The sequence below is a fragment of the Sander lucioperca genome, chromosome 17, assembly GCF_008315115.2.
Source record: "Sander lucioperca isolate FBNREF2018 chromosome 17, SLUC_FBN_1.2, whole genome shotgun sequence".
Classification (NCBI taxonomy): Eukaryota; Metazoa; Chordata; class Actinopteri; order Perciformes; family Percidae; genus Sander; species Sander lucioperca.
In genome coordinates, this window is record NC_050189.1 from 29135111 (window position 1) to 29146875 (window position 11765).

Sequence of the window (11765 nt, forward strand, 5' to 3'; positions counted from 1 at the left end):
TCATTGCTTCTTTATCAGTCCTCCTTCCTCTGTCATTAGACTCCATTCAGTATTGTTCCAGCTCTCCCTGTGTCCCTGTTTGTATCACAGGCGGTGAAAGAGAAGTGCTGCTGAAAGTTTAATGGCCCTCCTCAGACTGGCTCCATTACCATGCATATATATATATTTTTTTATTTTAGCAATTTTTTCATTTTGTTAACATGCAGGCATACAGACTGAGAGACATATGCTGGACAAGATTAGCACCTCTGGTGAATGAAAACAAAAGTATAATTTAGCCTGATTTCCTGTGTTAAACACAAGGAAGTTTATTCACCATGACTGGCAAAACTGTGAGTCCAGCCGCTGCATGCAACCTCCCACCTCTTTTCCTTCTTTACTGTCACCCCCTACTGGTTAAAAAAAAAAAAGGAATCTAGAAAAGTTAATTTTGGTGTAATTAGCTTTGGAAAGAACGAGCACTGGAATCATGTGTCATTCATACATGACACAAGTATTCCACTCTGAGATTTAGCATGCTGAAGTAGAAAACACTCTAGAATCACATGAACCTTTACTGACCCAATACAATTGTAAGAAGAGTAAAAGTAGAACATATTTGCAGTAAATAAACAAGTACTAAAATGCCTTTCTGTCACCTAAATTCAGAGAATGAGCATGTTATAAAATGACAAAGGCGAAGTCTCTCTTACTAGCTTTTTCTGCAGCTTTCAACCACATCCAGGAGAAGTTAGCAAATGCCCTTGAGTTAAACATATTTTTTCAAACTAGTATTTCCATTTGACAAAGTTCTATGTTTTCTAGTAGCTGTTCTGGAGCTTTCACTCACGTGACATGGTCTTCATCAGCACAAATAGCCCAGTGTTCTTAGAATGTGTATTATGTTCTGAGCACATTAGGGATGCGATATGAATGAAAGCTCCAGAAAAGCTACCAAATGGACCTTGAGGATTGTTAGACCACACGAGCTTGCTCAACATGAATAATGCAGGCAAAGCTCTTAGGACACATAGTTGCTAATCCATTTCCTTGCGTTGATGTATGTGTGTTACAGCAATCTGCCTGCCAAGCCAGCCGAGGAGGCACAGAAACACAGACAGCAGTATGAAGAGATGGTGGCCCAGGCCAAGAAGAGAGGTGAGGTCATTCGACAAAGTAATCACGGTTCCCTACTGTCTTGTTCCAGAGCCTCTGAGACTCTCCCACCGACTCTGAATCTAAAGTCCCTTCCACACATGCACTGCAAACCTAAAATGATTTGGACATTACCCGGCAGAGCTGTATGTGAGAACGCAAATGTCAGAATCAGTTGGAAAGGACGTCAAACCCAGGTCGTTACCCTGCCAGCTCCCTGGTTAAAAGTTGTGTGTTCTCCGATTGCACCCAAAGCGTGAGAATTCACAGCGACCTATTTCCAGTAGGTGAGAACGCATCTGACACAGACAATCTCCGCTACATGTGTCAAAGGGAAACTGCGGACTATGTCGGGACCTGATTCTGCTGGCATTGTCCAGAGTTTATATGTGAAAATGACTTACTGTACGTCAGTCTTCAGCCTGCTTTCCACGTCTTCTATTCACCTTCCCTCTATTTTGTACGTGACCACCTCTCTCCACACTTGTGTCTGTAGAGTTGAAGGAGGCTCAGAAGAGAAAGAAGCAGCTGGAGGATCGGTGTAAGCTTGAGGAAAGCATCGGCACAGCCGCCCAGATCTGGAACCAAGAGATCTTACCTAACTGGAGTACAACGTGAGTACAAACGACCGAGTTTAGAATGAAAGAAATACTAATGTTCCAAGTATTTTTCTCTGGAAGCTTTGTAATTGTAACTTGATTTTCAAAACAATGAATGGATCAGAGAAGTCTGTAATTGTTTGGCAAAAAAGATTCTCAACTGTTTTGGGTTGCAGTTTTTTTTTTATATTGGACCTGGTCTTTTCCACAAAAATATCTAACTTAAATCATCACACTTTATCAATTACCCCTTGCAAAAACTGTGGCGTGTAGCATGTGCAGCTTTGTGTTAATAATACCCCATCACTGCCTGATACATTGGCAGGAATGTATACACTATCAATGCCTGATATTGATAAATGTATGACTAGCACTAAAAGAGTTATCACCCTGATAGCACCATTTTAAGTGCCTGTACATCTTAACATGCGCTTTTTTTTTTTTTTTTTTAAAGTATATGTTGGCATACAGTTAGCACTGAATGGCCAAGCGCACAGTTTGATATATGAAATGAATGTTCAAGTGCGTTGCCCTGAGCATAACATTTATTCATATCTCAGTCATCCATTAAGTCATCTGCAAAATGATGACCAAGATATTAGGAGCTTAAGGCCGACATGGGGAACACTAATTGCCTGTCTTCTTAACAGCGAATTTTGGCATTCATTGTGATGTCACGGCCAGCAGCACATCGGGAGCATATACTGGGCAGCTGCTGTAGACGAGCACTGCATGAAAAGACATCGTATGCAAACGTAGCAATTCATTATGAGATTAACAAAACACAACCGGTTTTATGAGCTCAGCTGGCACATAATCATTCCTGCATGTTGATTTGAATTCATATCAATGTCAGTGCCTCTGTCATACAGCCATGTATTATTGCAATTATACAAGTATCGCCACTCCTACAGTACATGTGTAATACCTTGGACTAAGATTCGTACTTATTGTGGCCGGGTTGGCTCAGTGGGTAGAGCAGGCGCACATATACTGAGAAGTTTATGCCTCGACACAGTGGCCAGGGCATGTATTCCCACTCTCTATCAAATAAAGGTGGAAAAGCCAAAAAAATAATAAAAAAAAAAGTTTAGTACTTACTAAGTAAACGAGGAGTAAAAGACGTGACATTTCCGAGCCCCTAAACCAGAGACATTTGGAAACACCGCTCCTCCCGTTTTGGTTTGAAAACTCTGGAGTTGCTGTTGTAGTCTGGACGGGCCCAAACGGAGACCTTTGGAAACGGTTAGGTAGGCTTACTGCCTTTCAGTAACAGTTCCACCTCGTCGCCGCTCCAAGCCAATAAATCCCTGCTCTTACTTTTCACCACTGTTGTTCTTTCTCCAAAGTATTTTCTGTATTTTTTTTTAACTTATACATCCTTGATTTTTCAAATGCAGAGTAACGTCAGACAATCTGCTTCCTGTTTACACTGGCACGCACATGCCCAGCGTATACAAATGGTCATGTGATACAGTATGCGTTGTCAGATGTGTTATTATGGACGGATTAGTTCTGCTACTGGAGCTAAAACTCCTGTGTGGACGGAGATCATTTTAGTTTAAAAATGAAAACGTAGTAGTGTGTATGTAGCCTTTATGTAGAATCAGTGACGAGAGTAGTGGAAGAAATGACCTTATGCCACCTTGTGACTCTGCTCAGTAAATGATGGTTTCCTCTATGGAACCCAATTATTAAGCAGCCCCCTGGTGTCCTTTCAACATGTAACCCACATTTCACCTTCCTCCAGGTGTACATCTCGACGAGTGAGAGACCTCTGGTGGCAGGGCATCCCCCCCAGTGTGAGAGGCAAAGTGTGGAGCCTGGCTGTGGGCAACGAGCTTAACATCACACACGGTACTCTCAGACTGTGTTATTGATGGCTCATTACTGCCATAACTGTTCTTAACCTGTGAGTGACTGTCATGTCCTGATCTGCACAGTTACCTGACTGCTCTATGTTCATCACTTAAAAACACACCAGTATGTATACATACCCACACACACACACACACACACACACACAGATGGATGTAGCACTTTGTATCAGTGTTAATTGAATAAGTGGCAGTGAGATAGGTAGAATAGGAAGGGAGAGTGTGTCCATTAAGAAGGAGCATGGTCCAATGATTCCCCCAGTACAAGAGGGAACAAGCAGCATTTCAATGAGTTCTCAAGTCTGGATGGAGATTACATGCGCACACACACACACACACACACACACTGCAAATTCATTCTCCCACAGGCTGCTTGGAGATAAGTGCTCGCTGACTGCTAAGCTCATCCACTCTGCTTTGTCCTACTCAGCCTTTTTAAGTGGAGCACAGTCCTGTGCATTATCGATTTGCGCACGCACACACACACACACACACACACACACACACACACACACACACACACACACACACACACGGAGCTCAGTCACCTTCAAAGATGTCCGTCTTTTCATAAGTAGCAGCTCAGTGACGGTATTCCATTACTGCTGCTAATGGTTATACTAGCATCTCTACTGTTGCTAAGTCTGCTACTTGTAGTGGTACTGTGGTTATTACTGCTAGTACTTCCATTACTGCTACAGTACTGCCAGCCTACTACTACCTCTACTACTTCTAATGCAAATGAAAAGCTAAACTCTTGGATACGACTGCTTGGTAGTGGGGATTATTACTACTACCTTTTGGGACAGAACTGTAACGAGTTAGGGGTGAATTCTAAACACATGGACATGATACACACATTTTTTAGATTCAGTGTGACTCGTACTTCCTGAGGATGTCACCTCTATTGTCTCTGATTTCCATTGCAAGTAAACATCCATGAATCTGCGTAGAAATCCTACACAAAAGGCAGTCCATGTTACTCCAGAACTTTCCTGAAAGTCATCGTGTTTTTAAGTTTTCTTCAGTATCAAAGTAAGTCAGTGAGACTTGTCTGTAAATCCTTGGGTATATTGTAAACAGGCACTGCTAATAACTGTTTCAGCATGATTTCAATGGTGCCACTTTGTCAAAATGTAAATGTTGGCTTTTTAATTATAGGAACTGTAGCTCCATAACTTAGAGCCAGATTAGCCCCGAAATGGAAGTAAGACAAAGAATAATACTATCAGTGAGAAAATCTTTTCCTTTTTATCAACATAAAATGATTTTTGGAATCTGTGACTCAATTCAGAATCGTAAAAGATTAGAATCATATCCTAATATAAGTGCCGCTTAATCACCTGTGTGTAAATATATATATATGTATCTTTACATTAGACTGCTGTTCTCATCTTGCTCATTGCAAGTCTGTTAAGCATGGCCTGTGGTTGCCATTTTCTGCAGTTATTCTATGAATCTGCTGGTGCTGTGTACTGTCAGGTCAGGGCCACCGGTGCAGAGCTCCATGTCATGTCTCAGAAAGCTCATCATATCGATCCAGCATCTCATCACTAGAGGGCAGCCACAGATCAAAGCCCAGGCCGGGAGATTCAGTGAACCGCAACAAAATAAATGTCTCCTGAGAATGGAGGGAGATCTCCTTACTGTAATCCCCTTCAGTGTTACCGCTGGAGAGGAACGTGAAGAGCTGAAGCCTTCTTATTATCACCTGAAGTGGTTTCGGTCCAGTCATCATGTTCTCCACTCAGTGTTCTCTCATATTGATTGTGCTGTGCTGCTGTGATGTGTCCCTGCAGAGCTGTATAGCATCTGTCTGGCCCGGGCAAAAGAGAAGTGGAGCACCACGCCAGCACCTTCCTTAGAGACTGAAGCAGAAGGTACGGGCAGAATGGAAAATCTTCAGGCCTTGTTTCTATATTGTTGGCCATATTGACTCCTAAAGCGATGTGACTGCAGTCATCTTGGCTGAACAAGTTACTGATTTCCTTTTGGGTTTCTTAATGTTTTGCGATGTCTTCCAGATGCTGGATCGTCAAACCGAGAGTCCAGCCTGGAGCTGATCAAGCTGGACATTTCAAGAACCTTCCCCCAACTGTGTATCTTCCAGCAGGTCAGTGAGAGAAGCTCAGCCATACCTATGTGTAAAATGTACAAAAAATGTTTTGTGTGTCATTATTGAGAAAATGTCTCTTTCACTTGTGCGTGCGTGCACCTGTGCGCATGTGTGTTTTTGGGTGACTGAGTAAAAAAGACTGCATGGGCATGAAGGACAATGAGGGAAATGTAATACTGATTGATTGATTTTGTGTGTGTGTGTGTGTGTGTGTGTGTGCGTGCGTGCGTGCGTGCGTGCGCGGGGCAAGGCAGGACGTGTGTGTTTTAGTGAGTTCCACTGTCTTCATGATTACTTTGTCTATCATCAGGGCGGGCCATATCATGATGTGCTGCACAGCATTCTGGGAGCATACACTTGTTACCGGCCAGACGTTGGCTACGTAAGTCCCACATATATTATGGAATTTTCTGCCAGACCACTTGAAATGTATCCCAACATTAGCCACTTTTAAAAAAAAATAAAAAAAAAAATAAATAAATAAAAATCCAAAATGTGGCTAATTCGGGAGCAATCTTGTTCTCATATTTAGTTTATACACTGTGCTCTCATTGTATACTTTCCTTCCATTTTCATTTCTTTTTATTTCATTTTTATTGTATTTTAATAATAATAATGTAAATCTGTATTTTTATTTGTAACCAAAAGCCCTACTAGGGACAAGTGTCGAGAATTAGCTTCGGCTAAAAACACTATGATACATACATCAGATGACTGTTGAAGTTTATCTATGTTTTTTTGTATCTGTCCCTATCTAAATAAACCTTTAAAAAAAAAAAAATAACACACAAAACATAACATCCTGCTGTGATACATAAGCACATTTAGTACTTTAACTACTACTACTAATTTAACTGTTAATGTACATTTATTGCATACAACCAAGACTCAAAGGTAACATGTTAATTGTTAAAAATGTTCAATAGTGCATAGGACATCACTCATAGCAGCAGCTTTTCACTGTCGTCACAAAGATGGTTACTTTGACATGTATTTTTACTTGTTGGTAGTTTAATGATTTCATATCAGAATACAAACGCTTGTGTTTTAGACGGGCCCCTGTGTAGACCAGCTTTATTATATACGGCTGTGAAACATTCTGAGTTAGGTTTCATTACATCCAATGTGGTCATGGTGTGATGTCATTTGACTTTATTTTAGCACTCATTTTTGATGAGTTTGCGTTTGCGGTGATATATTTGGTCACAATAATGCAGCATGGAAATGTGATACCTGCACAGACTGTTCCCAATAAAACAGCTGTGATACAGGCCTAACTAGAAGGATGCACATATCTATATGCAGCTGGAGAATAGAGTAAATGTATAAGGGTTGACCCTCAACACTCAGCCTCTAATCTAATCTAGAAGTAGAATAACACACAAGGTGCCTTTTTTATCTCTGTCAGTATTTATGTTCTTAATTCTGTTTAAATTAGTTAGATATTGTCAGGTATTCATTTTTAATTGCTGTTAATAGTAAAAAATCACATGCCCATGACTGAACTAGAGGAATGAGTAACATTCGGTCAGTGGCAGATTCATGGTGATGGTTGTGGTCAATTTCTCTGAATTTCCACATCATCAGTGTCCAGCATGAAACTCTCATTAGCCAGTGGCATGAAATGCGTGTTGGATGTTCTTTGATGCCGTGCTCTGACATTACACCCGTGTTTGAACTATAGTCTAATTCTTTAAAGCCACATGGTGCTCACAGAGCAGAGGCTGCGGTTTGCCCCGCTCGCTGCTCCTCACTGCAGTCCCACGCTGTGTATGCATAGGTAGAAATGACTGTGACTTCCTGCACTGACCCCAACCCATCTCTCTCTCTCACACACACACACACACACACACACACACACACACACACACACACACACACACACACACACACACACACAGGTTTTTGTTCTCTGCATCTGTCTGCGTCAGCACTTCATCTCTCTTTCCATCTTGAATATCCAGACCGAAGCTCAACCATTTATGATTGTAAATTGCAATTTTGGATTAGATCAAATAGAGTGCATTAAATTTATTAACCGTGAAACTGAGGGCACAGGGCAAAATTCAGCTTTAGCGGGTGTGAACTTGCCGCCGGTGTCTCTTCTCTGCCCTCGCTTTCAAAAAATGTCAAGGTGTACGCTTCATAATAACACTTTTTATACAAAAAAGCCCATAGTAAGACCACCGTTTTTTTTTTCTGTTTTGTGTTTAGGTGCAGGGAATGTCATTCATCGCAGCAGTGTTGATCCTGAACCTGGACACAGCTGATGCCTTCATAGCTTTTGCCAACCTGCTCAACAAGCCCTGTCAGATGGCCTTCTTCAGAGTCGACCACAGCCTTGTCAGTACACACACACACACACACACACACACACACACACACACACACACACACACACACACACACACACACACAGACACTTAACAGAGTGCCTGTAAATACACATTACACACATGGCTTTAGAATCATCACAACTTGGTTAGATACCAGATTGTTTAGGTTTACTGTGTATATTTTACATTTTGTGAGTGTGAAAGTTAATTCTTGACCTTAGAAGCAATATGTCTAAGCAGCAAGGTAGTTGTGTGCACCCCCCCCCTTAAATGTAGGTATTTAACTAAGATTATCTTTTGAATTAGGGCTGCAAGTAATGATTATTTCCATTATTTTCTCGATTAACCGTTCAAACGTCTTGCTTTGTTATGACCAACAGTCACAAACCCAAAGACTCCGGAAACAAGCAAATATTCCTATTTAAGTTGGAACCAGATTATTTGGTCTTTTTTTTTTTTTTTTTTTCAATGAAGCGCCATAAGGGACCACGGCAGCATAAGACCGAGCTCCTACCAGTCGAGGGCAAAAGTACCCCTCGATACCTTCTTTATTTAGGGAACCTTACAGAATCAGAATCAGATTTACTGGCCAAGTATACTTACATACACAAGGAATTTGACTTCGGTAGGTGTTAACTCTCTATACAACAAATAGACATGTAGTAGTAGTAGTAGTAGTAGTAGTAGTAGTAGTAGTACATATAGGCACATATCAACATAATATACAAAAATACAAATAGACATAATATCAAGACAAGTACACATGGAGTGGGATGTGAAGTACAAAAAGTAATAGTGCAAAGTGCTGTGCAAGATGCATATTGGAATAATACACCGGAACATATGCAACAATAGCTCATTAAAGTATAGGTGTAAGTGGGTGTGTGAGCGCAGCTTTGATGAAAACCTTCCACACACAGATCTCTGACACATCGGCACCACAGAAATCACTGGTCCTCTCCCACAGACGGCTCGCTGCCTTGCTTCTTGAACCCAATCCTGTGGTTTCTCTCTCTGTGTGTGTGTGTGTGTGTGTGTGTGTGTGTGTGTGTGTCACCCTGTAAGACCACCTTCTCCTCTCTCCGCAGATGTTGACTTACTTTGCTGCATTTGAAGTGTTCTTTGAAGAAAACCTACCAAAGCTCTTTGCACATTTCCAGAAAAACAACCTGACCCCCGATATTTATTTAATCGACTGGTGAGTTTCTGCGTTTGGTTTTGATGGCATGTGTCGTTTGACTTCTATCTGCCGGATTCCTCCGGTACCTGAACCTCACACTGGTGCACAGGACAAAGAAGCTACAGACCAAAACGTAATGCCATGCTTGAGAAGCAATGGTGGAATGTAACTAAGTACATTTACTCCAGTACTGTACTTAAGTACAAATGTTGAGGTACTTTACTTGAGTCTTTTCTTTTCATGCCACTTTCTACTTCTACTCCGCTACATTTCAGAGAGAAATATTCTACTTTTTACTCCACTACATTCATCTGACAGCTTTAGTTACTAGTTACTTTACAGATGAAGATTTTTGCACATGTAGTTTGTAAACAAGGATGTTTTATTCTAAAGTAAACTAGCCAACAATATAACGGCCTACAAGTCCAGCTGAGATGATTAGACTATTAAACACACAACTGTTTGGATCCTCTCCAGTTTCTAAAATGTGAGGATTTTTCTGCATTGAGTACTTTTACTTCTAATACTTTAAGTACATTTTCCTGATCATACTTGCATACCTGCAGGACTTTTTTACAGTGTGGTATTAGTACTTCAGTGTGGTATTAGTACTTCTACTTAAGTAAAGGATCTGAATATTTCTTCCACCGCTGTTGAGAAGATGTAGAACTTTAAAAAGCTTTTGAAATGCTTACTAACGTGTATCGATGCAGTTGCAAATGTATTCAGATGTGTATGTACGTGTTTTTTCATCTGTTTGTATTGAGTGACTGTATCGTCTTTTGCGTGCCCCTGTCCCGTGTCCAGGATCTTCACCCTGTACAGCAAGTCTCTGCCGTTGGACCTGGCGTGCCGGGTGTGGGACGTGTTCTGCAGAGACAACGAGGAGTTCCTGTTCCGCACGGGCCTGGGCCTGCTGCGCCTCTACCAGGACGTCCTGACCACCATGGACTTCATCCACATGGCTCAGTTCCTCACCCGCCTGCCCGAGCTCATCCCCGCCGAGCAGCTCTTCCAGCACATCGCCGCCATCCACATGACCAGCCGCAACAGGAAGTGGGCGCAGGTAGGGTGTTACCGCTTCCACATTTCTTTGGTTTGGTACTAGGGCTGGGACGATATGATTTTGTCCCGATTCCATTCTTTCACGATACATGGGTGGCGATTGGATTTATATTTCGATTTGTAATTATTGCGATTCCAGAAGAATAGAGATTCGATAGCACTGAGTAGTGCGATTTTCTCAGTTATAATACACTTCTAGAGACAATATATCATGAGACATTTCTAAAAACTAATTGTTTTCTAAGAAGAATGCACATCACATGTCAGTCAGTCAGACATTTATTTCATCTGTGAAGAAGAACATAACATGGATTTTGTTTGGCTGGAAACAGATATGATGTAGTCGCCGTCAGCGGTACCGTATAGATATATTTATATTTAGGTGAATCATGGGTTTAAAAATTATTTATATATATCTACCCTGGGAAAAGAATCGATTTTAAAAACCGTCGCAAAACCAATCACGATACATACGTACGTGAATTGATTTTTTTCCCCACCCCTGCTGGTTCTTCCTTTTTCTTCTTTTTAACCGTACCTCCCTCCGTCTGTTCAGGTCCTGCAGGCGTTACAGAAAGATCCGGAGCGAGGTAGCCCGGTGCTGAAGCGCTGAGCTGAGATCAGAGGAAAAGCATCACACATTACCAGACTCGAGCAGACTGACCCCCCCCTCCAGCCCCGGGGACGGCCCCATGGGCCTGAGAAAGACGTTTCACTTCAACGGGACATATCGGGTCTTAGCCACAGTGATAAACCTCTTCCCCAGAGCCGTGTCACTGCTTTAACTGGAACCAGCACCCTGGACGGGGAGGGAGGGGGTGTGAGAAAAGGAATACGAGGCCTTATTTATCTCCCACCACCTGGCCTCTGCTCAGAGGCCCAGCACTGGACTGTAAAGTGTAGCTGGCAGAGGCTGAAGAATGTATCATACACTCCCACACACAGAGATACCAGTTACCACTCAAACTCAACTTAGATTTGAAATTCTCTGCTGTCAGCACTCTTTCTAGCTACAGTTCTGCTCGTCCTCTTTTAAATGTGGCTACTTCTACGACAAAAACCATACGCGTGAATCCCCAATCTCGAAACGGTTTGGTCAGGGAAAGACATAGTCAAGTCCTTAAAAAGGCATCTCCGGAGTCCGAATCTGCCGATGCGAGTTTTGAAATACGTCAGGCGGAATCTCAGCTAGTGTGTCTCTCCCCTTCAAAACTTTAGTCATTCCTTCATTGTCTTCTGAGTTTGATTCTGTCCTCAGTGTGTTTTCCATTTTTGTCTCCTGAATCATTCCGTGATGCCAACTCTGAGTCTTGAACGGGCTTTTGAGTTAAGAAAACCGGAAATGCACATGACATTCACGCTGAAGACATATTGGGTGTCTCTGAGAGCGCCGCGTTGTTACATTTGTTGTGACCCTCTGGAAAGAGGTCACCCGCCGCCTGTAAAAAAAAAAAAAAA

The 11765-nt window shown here is 42.0% G+C and overlaps 1 protein-coding gene across 3 annotated transcripts in view; it reads left to right on the forward strand.

Moving 5' to 3' along the window:
* The window catches only part of tbc1d14 (TBC1 domain family, member 14), a 39876-nt gene extending 28111 nt beyond the window's left edge, over window positions 1-11765 (forward strand). For all 3 annotated transcript variants that reach the window (XM_031279484.2, XM_031279485.2, XM_031279486.2), the window contains 10 exons: window positions 1055-1137; window positions 1631-1748; window positions 3484-3590; window positions 5410-5490; window positions 5635-5723; window positions 6037-6108; window positions 7941-8069; window positions 9151-9260; window positions 10050-10308; window positions 10864-11765. In XM_031279484.2, the coding sequence (XP_031135344.1) occupies window positions 1055-1137; window positions 1631-1748; window positions 3484-3590; window positions 5410-5490; window positions 5635-5723; window positions 6037-6108; window positions 7941-8069; window positions 9151-9260; window positions 10050-10308; window positions 10864-10920 (1105 nt within the window). In that variant the 3' untranslated portion in view covers window positions 10921-11765. The remainder of the gene's footprint in view (window positions 1-1054; window positions 1138-1630; window positions 1749-3483; window positions 3591-5409; window positions 5491-5634; window positions 5724-6036; window positions 6109-7940; window positions 8070-9150; window positions 9261-10049; window positions 10309-10863) is intronic.